This window comes from Geotrypetes seraphini, chromosome 8 (genome assembly GCF_902459505.1).
Source record: "Geotrypetes seraphini chromosome 8, aGeoSer1.1, whole genome shotgun sequence".
Taxonomy (NCBI): domain Eukaryota; kingdom Metazoa; phylum Chordata; class Amphibia; order Gymnophiona; family Dermophiidae; genus Geotrypetes; species Geotrypetes seraphini.
Window position 1 is genome coordinate 165,823,221 of NC_047091.1, and position 16,750 is coordinate 165,839,970.

At 45.9% G+C, this 16,750-nt stretch overlaps 1 protein-coding gene across 4 annotated transcripts in view; it reads left to right on the forward strand.

The window, feature by feature from the left end:
* Window positions 1–16,750, forward strand: part of MYO1H (myosin IH) — a 122,664-nt gene that overhangs the window by 87,791 nt on the left and 18,123 nt on the right. For all 4 annotated transcript variants that reach the window (XM_033955594.1, XM_033955595.1, XM_033955597.1 and 1 more), the window contains 2 exons: window positions 2,171–2,254; window positions 6,345–6,438. In XM_033955594.1, coding sequence (XP_033811485.1) covers window positions 2,171–2,254; window positions 6,345–6,438 — 178 coding nt within the window. The remainder of the gene's footprint in view (window positions 1–2,170; window positions 2,255–6,344; window positions 6,439–16,750) is intronic.

Sequence of the window (16,750 nt, forward strand, 5' to 3'; positions counted from 1 at the left end):
TTATATATATTTGCAACCTAAAGAAATTTAAAGGAAGCCTGAGCACAACATCTGGAAATAATTAGTCAGAGACTGCTGTTCCAGTCTCCAGCATAGGAAGGCTTCTGTGTATCAGTGAAATTTGAAGCTGTCAGCTCAGGGAAAGGGGGGAAACAGCCCCTCCTTTCCTCTAAGGCTGACCAGTTTTCAGCACTTTTTTTAGGTGTACCATGAAACTGTTAGTTGTTCAAAGCAGGAGGAGAGAGTACCCCTCCTTCAGGATAAGGCTGAGAACATTTCAGCAGCTTGCCTGATACTAGACAGGCTGTCTGAAATAAGTTTTAAGAAGGACAAAAAGAATATTGGATATGTAATAAAATGTTAATGTATATTCAGAAATGAATGTAAACAAAACAAATATGATTTCTGAAACTTTTAAACATGTAAAGGAATTTTCTTTGCACCACCTTTGTTTTTGGTTGGCCTATGGCCAATGATGTCATACTGGACTAAAGGTATATAATAGGGAGCTTCGAAGTATCGAGTTGAGTTCGTTATCAGAAGGCCAGCATTTTGGCAACTATAACGACCTCCCGCTAACGCAACTGGTCTTTTGAGTTCCATGATGGAAAAATAAAAGCAATAAAATTATTTTGGTGAATCTTGCGTTATGCGTCATTTCCATATTTTTGTTATTTTGCACACCTTGAGTGGAAGCTAGCAGTTAATTGGCAACTGCAGCTTTATGAGTGCGCTGGCGTCCAATTAACCATGCTCAAGACGCAGCCCCGAACTCAGAGAAGAAGAGACAGAGTTTGGGGGGGGGCAGGGGGGACAGAGCAGGGCAAGGCCACATGTCCTCTTTTTTGTAATGAGGAAGTTTGGTGACCTTATTCTAGCTAAAAGAACCAAAACCATTTTTGGAAAGAACTTTATTAAAAAAATGGATATAGACAAAACCCTATGGCATTTCTGCAGAGGGGAGGGCTTTAAAAGCCAAAATGCAGCTGTTTTCCATGCTAGAAATATAGAGTGCTTTACTGAAAAAAACCCAAACTATTAGTTATCTATGAACAAAATGGAATGTGTCAGGAATAAAATAAAGAATAGAAGAAAATCGACTTTTCATCTAATGGTCCTAATCACTTTCAGCTAAGGTCATTCTACGGGAATCTTCCTGAAATTCTGTTGCACTTCAGGAAAGTGTGAGTGTGTGTTCATTCTGTGGCCAGCGTCATGCTCAGAAATTCAATGCCAGTCCCGTGACCAGGATTTGGCATTGAATTTCCAGGTTTACATAGAAACATGATGGCAGATAAAGTCCGAATGGCCCATCCCCAGCACCAATTATCTCCTCCTCTCCCTATTGGCTAAGGCTCTTAACATTTGCATCTCCTCTTCCTATAGGCTAAGGCTCTTTACACCTGCATTATGAGGTCATAGAGCTTTATGGTTATAGAAACATAGAAACATGATGGCAGATAAAGGCCAAATGGCCCATCCGCAGAATCCACTATCTTCTCCTCTCCCTATTGGCTAAGGCTCTTAACATTTGCATCTCCTCTTCCTATAGGCTAAGGCTCTTTACATCTGCATTGTGAGATCATAGAGCTTTATGGTTATAGAAACATAGAAACATGATGGCAGATAAAGGCTGAATGGCCCATCTAGTTTGCCCAACCTCAGTAACCATTATCTCTTTCTCTCTCCGAGAGATCCCACGTGCCTATCCCAGGCCCTTTTGAATTCAGACACAGTCTCTGTACAATATTCAGCTCTTAACCAGCTATGGAGCACTGCATAATTTTATTTATGTGGTTACCTTGACCGGTTAAGTGCCATCCCCAGAATACCCCCAAAACAGCTGGTTTTCAGTTAGGCGCTAACTGGATTTTTTCAGCAGCACTGACAGTGATCGTCACATACATACAATACACACACATAAATACTACATACAGTTTTTCCAGAAGTGTAACTGCTGCTGAAAATGACCAGTTAGCCCTGAACAGATAATTTAACTGGCCAGGAGCCATTTCTGGCCAGTTAAATTGCTTTGAATATCGACCCAATAGTGTTCAATAGTGTACCATTTTTTTTAGCTGCTTAACATTTGCCCTTTTTTTGTATTCAAACTGAAAGAAAAAAATGATTGCGATATCTACTTTATATCCTATTATTTTCTTTTTATCAGACCTCTGAGATGCTACGTAAAATGTGCACGAGGAATCTGGTGCGAAAATATTGTAGAAGTATCACCCCACAGAAAACAGTACAGGTACAGTAAACTGCGATTCCCAAGCTGAGATGTCTAGTGGTAATCTTGCAGTGCTGACCCCTAGTGGTGATACTGCAAGATTACCACTAGGGTTCACCTGCACCATTTTTGCACCCACAGCTGTAAGAACAGGAGAAACTGGGGATTGCTTCTGTTCCTACTAGTAAGGCTAGGAAACAGGATTTGATATACTGCTTTTCTGTAGTTACAATCAAAGCAGTTTCAGATTATATACATAACGTGACCATTTATTTTTTTCCTCAAAATGGGACAGGAACTCCCCCCTCCCCCCGTTCAAAATGGGACGTATGGTCATGTTAAATATAGTGCAAAATATAGACAGCAGATACAAATTATCAAAACTGACACATTTTGATCACTAAATTGAAAATAAAATCATTTTTCCTACCTTTGTTGTTTGCTGACTTCATGAGTCTCTGGTTGGTCTTCACCTCCCCCCCCCCTCCTCCCCCCAAGTCAATTCTAACATCGGAGAGGAAGTTCTGGACCAGCCAGGCAGAGATTGGATGGCCCGGAACTTTCTCTCCGATGTCAGAATTGATGTTGGGGGTTAGGCTTGTGCAGTCGCTGCACGCACCTGATCTGTTGCTGCGTCGGCATTGGGGAGGCAGAGAGAAATCCCGGGCTCCACAATTGACATTTTGGGCACAGCTTTGGGACACTCTTTCTGAAAACGAGACATTTTGGCGTCTCGAAGCTGTATTTGGGGACAATGGGACAGGCTATGTAAAAACGGGATGGTCCCGTTCAAAACAGGACATATGGTCACGTTATATATACAGCTACTTATTTTGTACCTGGGGTAATAGAGGATTAAGTGACTTATCAGAGTCACAAGCAGCTACAGTGGGAATTGAATCCAGTTCAATGCTCCAAACACCTAAGGGATATATTCACTTGTTCCCTAATTAAAAGGGATTAACTTTCAATATAGTATTATGCTATCATAATGTATTCAGCTCACATGGAAAGGAGGAAAGAGCCTCCGACTGCCAGCCTGCCAGCCTGCCACTGCTCATTAGCTTTCAAGCAGGCTGTATTCATGAGCTACCTCGTTGGCTCAAAAACCTCCTCCTCCCTATGTTTCTTTGTTAATTTTATAACTCCCTATCAATTTTATAATTTCATAATCAAATAATTAATTTTATAATTTTTAATTTAGTAATAAATTATTTTATAATTTTTAAATAAGTTTTTATATAAAAAAAAAAACTTCTCAGAGCTAAACACTACATACCAGCCTTACTTTCTTAAGCTGGAGGGGGAGCCTAACAGATGTACTTGGGAGTGACCATAAAATCACTTTCCGCTAGTGTGTTAGAACTGCGATCGGATGAGTGCTAGCACAAAATATGCACAAAAGCCTTAAGCTCCAACACTTCTCTCTGTCCCTTGCAGTTCAAGGTATCATCAGCATGCCACACTCTTGTTCAAAAAGAGCAGGCCTGTTAAGCCCATCAGCCGAAAGCTGGAATCCAGTTTCCCAGATTCTCAGGCCGCTGTACTAATCACTAGGTTACTCCTTCATTCACAGGGAGAGGGAGAGGGTGGGTCTGCTGAAGGGGAAGAAAGGGGAAAGGTGGGACGGATTTTCATTCTAGGATGATTACTAGTTGGGGGGACTGAGAGGGGACATGATCGAAACATTCAAGATAATGAAGGGAATAGACTTAGTAGATAAGGACAGGTTGTTCACCCTCTCCAAGGTAGAGAGAACGAGAGGGCACTCTCTAAAGTTAAAAGGGGATAGATTCTGTACAAATGTAAGGAAGTTCTTCTTCATCCAGAGAGTGGTGGAAAACTGGAACACTCTTCTGGAGGCTGATATAGGGGAAAACACCCTCCAGGGATTCAAGACAAAGTTAGACAATTTCCTGCTGAACCAGAACATACGTAGGTAAGGCTAGACTCAGTTAGGTCTTTGACCTAAGGGACGCCGCGTGAGCAGAGTGCTGGGCACGATGGACCACTGGTCTGACCCAGCAGTGGAAATTCTTATGTTGTTATTTGTAAGGGGAGGCAAGGGGGGCACCATCTTGGTGGGGGTGCCAGCACCCATCCTCCTCTACGCCCCACCCTGCTCCTTCCCTGCCTCTCCACTACTGCACGTGTGCCCCATCCCTTCCCCAGTCGGCTCTTCCTCTGACATCACTTCCTCTGACATCACTTCCTCTGATGTCACTTCCTCTGACGTCACACACATTGGGAAGAATAACCTGAACCACAGTTACCAGATGCTGGGGTCCATCTTGGGGGCTAGTGCCCAAGAAAAGGATCTGGGTGTCAATATAGACAATACGATGAAACCTTCCGCCCAATGAGCTGTGGTGGCGGCCAAAAAAGAGAACAAGATGCTAGGAATTATATTTTTAAAAAGGGATGGTTAACAAGACTATTATAATGCCTCTGTATAGCTCCATGGTGCGACCTCACTTGGAGTATTGCGTTCAGTTCTGGTCTCCTTATCTCAAGAAAAATATAGCAGTGCTAGAAAAGGTTCAATGAAGAGCGAGTAAGATGTAGGTTGCTCAGGGGCCATACATATCGAGCATAGATCTCAATAAAACCCAAATGACTAAGGAGTCACCACTTGAGGTTTGTGAAGCCATATAATTGTGTCTTGAATGTGAACATCTCAGCCTGACAACAAACCCATTGATCTCACACATTGACAGTCTCTGAGGGGGTTAGTCACTGCAACACCTTAGTCTTTGACCAAAACCCTGCACAAAGATAAAATATCAAACTCCTTTCAAGAATGTTCTCAGTAATGGCCCCGACGTGGTGGTATGCCCTACCGAAGGAATTAAAGTTAGAAAAGAACACCGGAAAATTCAAGATAGGAATAAAGACAATCCTTTTCTCAAACTGCTTCAACTGAAACTATGAAGTGGACAGAGAAAGGAAACTAGAACTTTCAAGGATGCATGTAAATAGATTATATTTAGCTGAAATGGCCAACCTCCTTAAGAGGTATTAAAAAAAATAATAATACTAATAAAAAAAAAGGTGTATAGTGTATTTAGCTGCAATAATAAACCCAGAATTACATGTGTACATACATAAAACAACTGATTTGATATAAACACGTGCATATAAGTAGGATGATGGATTTTGGCATAATCATGCCGGTATTAACTCTGTAACACCACCACGGAGCGCCGTGTATTTCAGTATAGAACCCATGTATTTTAACACCTCACAACTCCTTATGGAAACATCTCTACAGAAGCTAATGTATAATAATAATAATAATAATAACAACAGTTTATATACCGCAATACCGTTAAGTTCTATGCGGTTTACAATAGATTAAGCGAGGTACAAATTGATTGAATTTAAGAGGGGGGAAGAGGAGAGTTACTAGGACCGGAAATGCGTTGTTGAGGAGAAAGAGATTAATAGGACAGAGGAATCGCTATGGAGGAGAAAGAAGATGAGTGGGTCAGTTGTCTAGATACTTTAGGAACAGTTGAGTTTTTAGACGTTTTCTGAATTCCTCATAAGTAGTGGGCGAAAGCAGTTGATCTAGGTCAGGGATCTCAAAGTCCCTCCTTGAGGGCCACAATCCAGTCGGGTTTTCAGGATTTCCCCAATGAATATGCATTGAAAGCAATGCATGCACATAGATCTCATGCATATTCATTGGGGAAATCCTGAAAACCCGACTGGATTGCGGCCCTCAAGGAGGGACTTTGAGACCCCCTGATCTAGGTCTTTACCCCACAATGCTGCTTGATGTGAAAGAAGGTGTTTATGGTGTTTTTTTCAGTTTACAACCTCTAACTGGGGGGGAAACGAAGTAGGAATGAGAGCTTCTCTTGTGTCTGTTGGCAGAGAAGGAGAAAAGGTCAATTATCACCTTTACAGAAGCTCATGAAGTGCAGCGCCTTAGCAGAGGCTCATATAAACCGCTCTGAATTGACTCTCCAGTCATTAGTAGCAGTATAGAAGCTCTCAATACTCACAATCGTATCTGATTACTGGAAAAGCTGTAATGTTGACTTGATAAGCACAGTCCATTGTGTGCCCTTGGCAACTATGTATCATTCTCCTTGTTTTCTAAAAGATGCAGCAGAAAACGGTAGCGAGTGAGATTTTTAAAGGAAAGAAGGATGGATACCTGCAGAGTGTAAATAAACCCTTTGTAGAAACCCGACTCAGTAAGTATACGGCATAAAGCTGGTGATGTGTGTGGGTTTATGGTAGTGGGGTCATTTCAATACACTGTACATCCATTGTATGCTGTGCATGAACACTGGCTGAGGAATGCAGAGAATGACACAGTGACAAAATTCATCACTGTTCTCGTCCCCGCGGATAACTGCGGGAAATAATCCCATGTCATTTTCTAGTGTCTATTTCAACCTCGGTCCTTCTACACCAGCATTCTTCAAAGCAAAGCTTGCGGGTCAGTGGTTGTGGCCATTCATACTCTGATTCTTATGTGAGCCAAGGATAATGAAGCCATTGTGACATCACTGATGTGATTGGCTCTTAGGCACTGGTGGAATGAGGCATTATGACATCACAATATCTGCTCTGGATACCAGAGACTGTCATTCTGTAGTGTCTGTTTCAACCTCAGTCCTTCTACACCAGCATTCTTCAAAGCAAAGCTTGCGGGTCAGTGGTTGTGGCCATTCATACTCTGATTCTTCCCTCTCTCCTTAAAGAATGACATGAAGATGGTTTCCCGCGGTTATCCGCGGGGACAGGGACGGTGATGAATTTTGTCACCGTTTCATTCTCACTGGTACTGTCCTTAAACACAGAGAAAACAAAGGGTAAAAGGGATGTTTGATATACTACTTTTTTTTCGGTATATTTACACTCCAAGTGGTTTATATATTTTAGACAGGTCCTTATTTTGTACCTGGGGCTATGACAGGTTATCTGACTTGCCCAGAGTCACAGGGAGCTGCAGTAGGATTTGAACCCCCAACCTCAGGGTGCCGAGGCAGCTGCTCTAAACACTAGGCCACTCCTCCACTCTTCTGGGCTGGCAGGGGAAGCCACAAATCGGCTGAGCCAGCAGTCACTGCTCTCCCCTCTGCCGGCTCTCGGCTGATCGCAGCTCCGGAGCCACCATCAGCAGGATAGAGGGGAAGAACGGCAAGGGGGGGGGGGGGGGGAAGGGGAGGGCGCAGCTGTTGTGCATGTATTGTGTGCTTGCACAACAACTGGAGCTGCCGGAAAAGTTCTCCCGTAAAAGGGGGGGGGGGGGGCGAAGGTGTTCTCTTTCGTGCATCACAAGATCTCATTAAAATACTACTACTACTACTACTCCTCTTTATCTCTATACCGCTACCGGATGTACGCAGCGCTGTACATTAAACCCGCAAGAGACAGTCTCTGCTCAAAAAAGCACAGTTACTTACCGTAACAGGTGTTATCCAGGGACAGCAGGCAGATATTCTTAACACATGGGTGACGTCACCGACGGAGCCCTCGGTACGGACCTTTTTAACTAGAAGTTTCTAGTTGGCCGCACCGCGCGTGCGCGAGTGCCTTCCCGCCCGACGGAGGAGTGCGTGGTCCCCAGTTAGTATAAGCCAGCTAAGAAGCCAACCCGGGGAGGTGGGTGGGACGTAAGAATATCTGCCTGCTGTCCCTGGATAACACCTGTTACGGTAAGTAACTGTGCTTTATCCCAGGACAAGCAGGCAGCATATTCTTAACACATGGGTGACCTCCAAGCTAACAAAGAGAGAGGTGGGATGGTTGGCCATTAGGAAAATAAATTTTGTAACACAGATTGGCCGAAGTGTCCATCCCGTCTGGAGAACGCATCCAGACAGTAGTGAGTAGTGAATGTGTGAACTGAGGACCAAGTGGCCGCCTTGCAGATTTCCTCGATGGGCGTGGAGCGGAGGAAAGCTACAGAAGCAGCCATAGCTCGGACTCTGTGGGCCGTGACAGTTCCTTCCAGTGAGAGACCGGCCCGAGCATAGCAGAAAGCAATACAGGCAGCAAGCCAATTGGAAAGTGTCCATTTGGAGACAGGACGACCCAAACGGTTGGGATCGAAAGACAAAAATATCTGAGGGGATGTTCGGTGAGCTCTGGTACAATCAAGATAGTAAGCAAGGGCACGCTTACAATCCAGCGTGTGCAACGCCTGTTCCCCAGGATGCGAGTGAGGCTTAGGGAAGAAGACGGGCAGCACAATGGACTGGTTGAGGTGAAAAGCTGAGACCACCTTGGGAAGGAATTTAGGGTGGGTACGCAGAACAACCTTGTCATGGTGAAAAACAGTGAACGGTGGGTCGGCAACCAGTGCATGTAGTTCGCTAACCCTCCTGGCAGAGGTGATGGCAATCAGGAAAAGCACCTTCCAGGTAAGGAGTCTAAGTGAAGTTGTGGCAAGAGGCTCGAATGGAGGTTTCATGAGGGCTGAGAGTACCACATTCAGGTCCCAGACGACTGGAGGAGGCTTGAGGGGTGGTTTGATATTGAAGAGCCCTCGCATAAATCTGGAAATCAGAGGATGAGCCGTGAGGGGTTTTCCGAGAATGGGCTCATGAAACGCAGTGATGGCACTGAGGTGGACTCTGATGGAGGTAGTTTTGAGGCCAGCATTGGACAGCGAGAGCAAATATTCCAATACGGTTTCCACCGCTAAGGAGGTGGGTTCCTGATGATGCCGGAGACACCACGAGGAGAATCTGGTCCATTTCTGATGGTAACATTGGAGGGTGGCCGGCTTCCTGGAGGCGTCCAAGATGAGGCGGACCGGCTGAGATAGGTTCTCTGGAGAGGTCAGCCCGAGAGAAACCAGGCTGTCAGGTGGAGCGAAGACAGATTGGGATGCAGTAGAGACTGATGCTGCTGCGTAAGTAGAGTAGGAAACACAGGAAGTAGAATGGGTTCCCTGGAGCTGAGTTGGAGCAGGAGTGAGAACCAGTGTTGGCGAGGCCACCGAGGTGCGATAAGAATCATGGTGGCGTGGTCCTTGCGGAGTTTGGACAAGGTCCGCAACATCAGAGGAAGTGGAGGGAAGGCATACAGGAACCGATCCCTCCAATCGAGCAGGAATGCATCCGGAGCCAGACGGTGAGGAGAGAAGAGTCTGGAACAGAATTGGGGCAGCTGATGATTGTGAGGTGCTGCAAAGAGGTCCACCTGCGGAGTGCCCCATCGAGCAAAGATGGATAGCAGAGTCGGAGGGTCCAACGTCCACTCGTGAGGTTGAAGGATGCGGCTGAGATTGTCGGCCAGAGAGTTCTGTTCGCCCTGGATATAGACCGCCCTGAGAAAAAGATTGCGGTCCGTGGCCCAGGTCCAGATGCGCAGAGCCTCCAAACAAAGGGGGCGAGATCCGGTGCCGCCTTGCTTGTTTATGTAGTACATGGCGACTTGATTGTCTGTGCACAGGAGGAGGACTTGAGGACAGAGAAGATGTTGGAAAGCCTTGAGGGCGTAGAACATATCTCTGAGTTCCAGGAAATTGATGTGATGACGACGCTCCTGTGGGGTCCAAAGTCCCTGGGTGCGTAGATCTCCTAGGTGAGCTCCCCACGCGTAGGGGGACGCATCTGTGGTGATGATCATAGAGTGGGGGGGGCAGATGAAAAAGTAGACCCCTGGAAAGATTTGAGGAGTTCAACCACCATTGGAGAGATTGCTGAAGAGATGATGTCACAGAGATGGGATGAGAAAGAAGATCCGTAGTCTGTGACCATTGGTTGGCGAGAGTCCACTGAGGCGTACGAAGGTGGAGACGTGCCAGAGGAAGGACATGCACCGTCGAGGCCATGTGACCCAGGAGGACCATCATCTGTCGGGCAGGAATGGAGGGATGCATGAGCACCTGATTGCAGAGATGGAGCAGGGTCCGCTGGCGGTCGGAGGTGAGAAAGGCCCTCATTAGCGTGGTGTCCAGAACTGCTCCAATGAATTGAAGTCGCTGGGTGGGAAGCAGATGCGACTTGGGGTAGTTGATCTCGAACCCCAGGAGGTGGAGGAGAGAGATGGTGTGATGAGTAGCTTGTAGCACGAGTTGAGATGAAGGTGCTTTCACCAACCAATCGTCCAAGTAGGGGAACACCTGGAGGTTGTGAGACCTGAGGAAGGCCGCTACCACTATAAGGCACTTGGTGAAGACCCTGGGGGAGGAAGCGAGGCCGAACGGTAGCACCTTGTACTGATAGTGGTGGTGCAGTACCTGGAACCGCAGGTAGCGGCGAGAACTCTGATTGATGGAGATGTGAGTGTAGGCCTCTTTGAGGTCCAGGGAACATAGCCAGTCGTGTTGAGAAAGAAGAGGGTAAAGCGTGGCAAGGGAGAGCATTCTGAACTTCTCCTTGACCAGACACTTGTTGAGGTCCCTGAGATCGAGAATGGGACGGAGGTCTCCCGTCTTTTTGGGAACCAGGAAGTAGCGGGAGTAGAATCCCTGACCCCTTTGATCTGGAGGTACTTCTTCGATGGCATTGAGAAGGAGGAGGGATTGAACCTCCCTCAGGAGGAGGGGGGTTTGAGATGAGTGTGAAGCAGACTCTACGGGAAGGTTGTCCGGTGGAAGAGTCTGGAAGTTGAGAGAGTAGCCGTGGCGGATGTTGTTGAGGACCCACTGGTCCGACGTGATGACTTCCCAACGGCTGGAGAAAATGGTGAGACGACCCCCGATGGGCTGTGGAAGAGGTAGCAAGGGTGGATGACTGGCTATGCCCTGGAGAGAAGAGTCAAAAGGGCTGAGATTGTTTAGCAGGCTGAGGAGGCTTAGAGGGTTGAGTGGCCTGAGATCGAGCCTGGGCATGGTGCTGCTGTTGACGGGGTTGCCGAGATTGCTGGGGAGGCGGATTGAGTGGCCTGGCTGAGAACCTCCGCTGATAAGATGATTGAGGCCGATAGGGTCGGGCAGGCGGAGCCTTCTTTTTCGGCTTGATCAGGGTGTCCCACCTGGTCTCATGGGCAGAGAGTTTCTGGGTGGTGGAATCCAGCGTCTCTCCAAAAAGTTCATCCCCGAGACAGGGGGCGTTGGCCAGACGATCCTGGTGGTTGATGTCCAGGTCGGAGACTCTGAGCCATGCTAAGCGACGCATGGCTACGGCCATGGCAGAGGCCCGGGAGGTGAGCTCGAAGGAGTCGTATATCGAGCGGACCATATACTTGCGCATTTGGAGAAGGCCAGAGATGTGTTGTTGGAAAAGCGGGACCTTGCGCTCAGGAAGGTACTTTTGGAGGGCAGACAGTTGTTTGACCAAATGTTTCAGATAGAAAGAAAAATGGAAGGAATAGTTGTTTGCCCTGTTGGCAAGCATGGCATTCTGGTAAAGCCTCTTGCCAAACCTGTCCATGGTCTTACCTTCTCTGCCAGGAGGGGTAGAGGCATAGACACTGGAGCCCTGAGTCTTTTTTAAGGTGGATTCAACCAGAAGGGACTCATGGGGCAATTGAGATTTGTCGAATCCAGGAATAGGGATGACACGGTAAAGGTTGTCCAGTTTACGGGGGGCTCCCGGTACCGTGAGGGGACTTTCCAAGTTTTTGTAAAATGTTTCCCGCAGGATGTCATGCACGGGAAGCTTGAGGAACTCCTTAGGAGGTTGCTCAAAGTCTAAAGCCTCTAGAAAGGCTTGAGACTTCTTTGGGGATTCTAGGGGAAGGGATAGGGCAGCAGACATTTCTCTCAGAAATTTAGAAAATGAGGACTGCTCTGGTTTAGAGGTGGTATCGGGTGCCGATGGTTCCTCATCAGATGAGGAGGGATCCTCCTCGGTACCGAGAGGAGTTTCCTCCCATAAGTCAGGGTCCCTGACCTCTGGTGCATGTCGAGACACCGGGGTGGAGGGCGCGGTATGGCGAGTCTTGGACAAAGACTTTCCAGAGCGCACCGAAACGGTACCAGGAGAGGACGACCGGCGTCGATCTCGGTCCCGGGAAGAATGCCGTACCGCCTGGTGCCGAGGAGGATCCAATGTGGCATGGGAATGAACCACCGGATCGACCTGGAGTTGTTCGGCCGAAAGGATCGGCATGGAGGTGTTTACCGGTACCGAAGGGGTGGACACCGGGGGCTCGGTACGGGGCTCGGGCCGGTCTGGTACCGGAAGGAGCGGTGCCAGGATAGTGGGCAACAGGTGTTCAAGTTGTTGCTTTAACTGTTCCTGGAGTTGAGCTTTTAAGATGGCCGAGATACGGTCATCCAGGGGTGGCATCGGAACCGCTTTCTTTTTCTTCGGTTCCTTGGATGCCGCTCCACGCCCCGGCGATGAGGAGGCCGATGACGAGGCACTCACCGAGATCGGGGCGGAGCGTTTGCGGGACCGGTGCGATGCCGGTAGGGCTGGTGTCGCCACCGTAGCCGGAGGGCGCTCAAGGGAAGAGGAAGGCTTCTTAGCCGGCTTACCTGGCGCCAGCGACGCCGATGTGGGGTCGGTCGGTGTCGAGGTCGACGGTGCCGATTTTTGAGGTACCGCCGTTGAAGATGAGGAGTCCATCGCCGACTCGGTGCCGAAGAGAAGAGTTTGTTGAATTCTTCGGTTTTTAAGGGTTCTCTTTTGAAGAGTGGCACAGCGGGTGCAGGAGTCCGCCCGATGCTCCGGACCCAGACACTGCAAGCACCAATTGTGTGGGTCAGTGATGGAGATCGGGCGTGCACACCGCTGGCACTTCTTAAAACCGACCTGCGGGGGCATGAAGGGGAAGATAGCCTCCGCAAAATCGAAGCCCGAGGCCTGTATACTGGCAACAGGCCCCGCCGGGGCAAAAACGGAAAAAAGGGGAAAAAAGCAAAGTTTTTTTTTTTTTTTTTTTTTGCAAATCAAAGTAAAATAAACCCGAAGGTAAAGAAAGAAAAATAAGGAAAAAAAGCGCGAGCGGGAAGGCAAAAAAGTGGTTTCAACGGCCGTTGAAAAAACACACGCGTCTTCTTCGCTCCGCGGAAACGAAGAAACTGGGGACCACGCACTCCTCCGTCGGGCGGGAAGGCACTCGCGCACGCGCGGTGCGGCCAACTAGAAACTTCTAGTTAAAAAGGTCCGTACCGAGGGCTCCGTCGGTGACGTCACCCATGTGTTAAGAATATGCTGCCTGCTTGTCCTGGGATAATGCGTTTTTATCCCTGTTCATAACAGGGACGATTATGATATTATTTAGATATGTCTATGTTATACGTGTTACTTGCAGGGAAACAAGATTTTATGTCTGTGATATGGAAGCCGCATAGTTTTATGCGGTATATAAATTTTTTAATAAATAAATAATCTAATTATGACAGACAGGACAAAAAGGGTGAATCTTTACATGCTGCTGAGGTAGGGAATTACAGAGGAAATGACATACAGATAAGGGGGCTTTACAAGTGGGTTGGAGTCAGGACTTATAAGCAGCGTCATAATATTGGACTGGCAGAGAAGGAGCCTGACGTACTGAGTCAGGCCGTTTGCTCCATGCATATGGTGCAGCAAAGTAGAAGGGACGGAGTTGGCAGTGGCCAGTAGAGGAGACGGGTATAGATAAAAGAGACGTACCCGGTGAGCAGAGTTCCCAGGGAGGAGTTTAAGGAGAGATACTCAGGAGCTGTAGAGCGAATACACTTTTTTAGGTCAATAAGAGAAGGGAAGAGTGGAACTGGGTGGGCCTGGGGGTCTGGATTTTCCAAATGGAAAATCTGGTAACTTTAAATGTGATTGCTTTAACGAGTCTTACCAACAGGGAAAACTTTTGGGCATTCGGGTTCTAGTGGCTTGAGCTGGAGCAGCTGAGTTAACATTTTACCAGATAAAAGTCCTAAGGAGGAATTATTTGCACCTTCACACTAGAGATCTGCAAGGGAATGGGGATCGCGGGGGTCCTGCGGGAATCCCCCCCTAACCCACAGGACTCCCACGGGGATCCCTCTCTGGCCCACGGGACTCCCACGGGGACCCCCCTCAAGCCAATGGGACTCCCACGGGGATGGAAGGCTTTGGAAGCAGGGTTCATCCATATAATATAATGGACACGTCAGCCTTAGTAAAAGAGGGGGTTTATAAGTTAATTACCTGAACAGAAAACAAAAAAAGGGTTCCACCAAAGAGATTCCACAAGGAAAACAGCAGCGGAAACACAAAAGAAACTGTGGAATTGATGATCCTGTCAGAAGTAATTGCTGCTTTTTATGGGGACGGGCGGGGATGGAGGTAATTCCTTGCGGGGATGGGTGGGGACGGAGAGGATTCTGACTGGGACGGGTGGGGATGGAGAGGATCCTGGTGGGGATGGGTGGGATTTCTGTCCCCGTGCAACTCTCTACTTCACACCCAGCCAATTAGTTCCTTAACATTCCTCATTAGCTCTCAATGAAGGGAAAATGAGGAAATAATCTTGCATCAGCTTGTGGTGTCTGCAATTTTTTCAACGAATGCTAAGGAAGCTGAACTGCTAGTAAGAGCTAAGCTTTGCAAAGTTGGCTTCATGTGCAAAACCACCAAATAATGCAAATTATTCACAATAGTATGCACTATTTTTTGTTTTCATGTTAATCAGTTGCCAAATTATTCAAAGCATCCCATCTAGTAAAGCTATACATTAAATTTAAGTAACATTTATCACATAAAAAACCCAACAATACCAAGTTATTTTGTTAAATTCTGCACGGGCTATTTTCAGTGCAATAATAATAATAACTTTATTCTTTTATACCACCATAACCAAAAGTTCTAGGCGGTTTACACTAAAAAGAGCTGGACATTCAGTGAAATACAATAATACAGTAAAAAATTCAAATATTTGTAAAATAGAATTTCAATAATAAAACTCACTAAGTAATAAACTTATCGAACCAAAGTGGTCTTAATTAATTTTCAAAAACTGCAATAGGATAACATAGCTTGCTGAATAAATTTACCTAACCAAGATTGTTGCCTACCAGCTTGAAATGCCAGGGTCCTATCTAAGAAGGTCTTATATCTACACCCATTAGTTTTTGGATAAGCAAATAAGTAGAAGTTTCTAGTTTCTCTTGATGGTCTATATAACACAAAATGAGGAAAAAGGCAAGCTGGAGACAATCCCGATATCAACTTAAAGCAGATACAGGAAAATTTGAATAATACTCTTGCCTCCAAAGGCAGCCAATGAAGTAAACGATAATATGGACCAATATGGTCGTTCTTTTTTAAACCAAAAATCAATTGAACAGCTGTGTTCTGAATTATCCTTAAATTCCTTATAATTTTGTTGGGTGCTCCTAAATAGATGATGTTACAATAGTCTAAAATAGATAAAACTAATGCCTGCACCAATAGTCTGAATGATAAAGGATCAAAATATATTTTTATGGTTCTTAATTTTCACAATGTAAAAAAGCATTTTTGTAAACTAAACTAAACTAAACCTTAAGTTTGTATACCGCATCATCTCCATAAAGATAGAGCTCGGCACGGTTTATAGGTAATTCAATAAATGAAGGAAGGACATAATAAGAAATTAGAGATTAAGAAGAGGATAGCTAGCTTTACATTTTAAATAGAAAGCTTTACGTTTTGGAAAAAAGCCAGGTTTTCAGATGCTTTTGGAATAATTGGAATGAGCCTAGGTTCCGCAGCGGGGCAGGGAGATTATTCCAAAGCTCACTGAATTTGAAGAAAAGGGATTTCCCTAATTTACCTGCATACATGACGCCTTTTAATGAGAATGAGAAAGAGAGAAAAAAAGAAGAGAGAGAGAAAAGAGACACAAAGAGAGAGGAAGAGAGAGAGAGGGAGAAAAATGAGAGACAGAGAGAAAAGGAAGAGACAGAAAAAAAAGAAGAGAGAGAGAAAAAAAAGAGAGAGGAAGAGAGAGAAAAAAAAGAGAGGAAGAGAGAGAGAAAAAAGAGAAGAGAGAGAAAGAGAGAGAGAGAGAGAAAAGAGACACAAAGAGAGAGAGAGGAAGAGAGAGAGAGAGGGAGAAAAGTGAGAGAGAGAAAAAAAAGAGAGGAAGAGAAACTAAACCTTAAGTTTGTATACCGCATCATCTCCATAAAGATAGAGTTTGGCACTGTTTACAGTTAATTCAATAAATGAGGGAAGGACATAATAAGAAATTAGAGGTTAAGAAGAGGATAGCTAGCTTTACATTTTAAATAGAAAGCTTTACGTTTTGGAGAAAAAAGCCAGGTTTTCAGATGCTTTTGGAATAATTGGAATGAGCCTAGGTTCCACAATGGGGCAGGGAGATTATTCCAAAGCTCAGTGAATTTGAAGAAAAGGGATTTCCCTAATTTACCTGCATACATGACGCCTTTTAATGAGAATGAGAAAGAGAGAAAAAAAGAAGAGAGAGAGAGAGAAAAAAGAGACACAAAGAGAGAGGAAGAGAGAGAGGGAGAAAAATGAGAGACAGAGAGAAAAGGAAGAGACAGAAAAAAAGAAGAGAGAGAGAGAGAGAGAGAGAAAAAAGAGAGAGGAAGAGAGAGAAAAAAAAGAGAGGAAGAGAGAGAAAAAAAGAGAAGAGAGAGAAAGAGAGAGAGAGAGAGAGAAAAGAGACACAAAGAGAGAGAGGAAG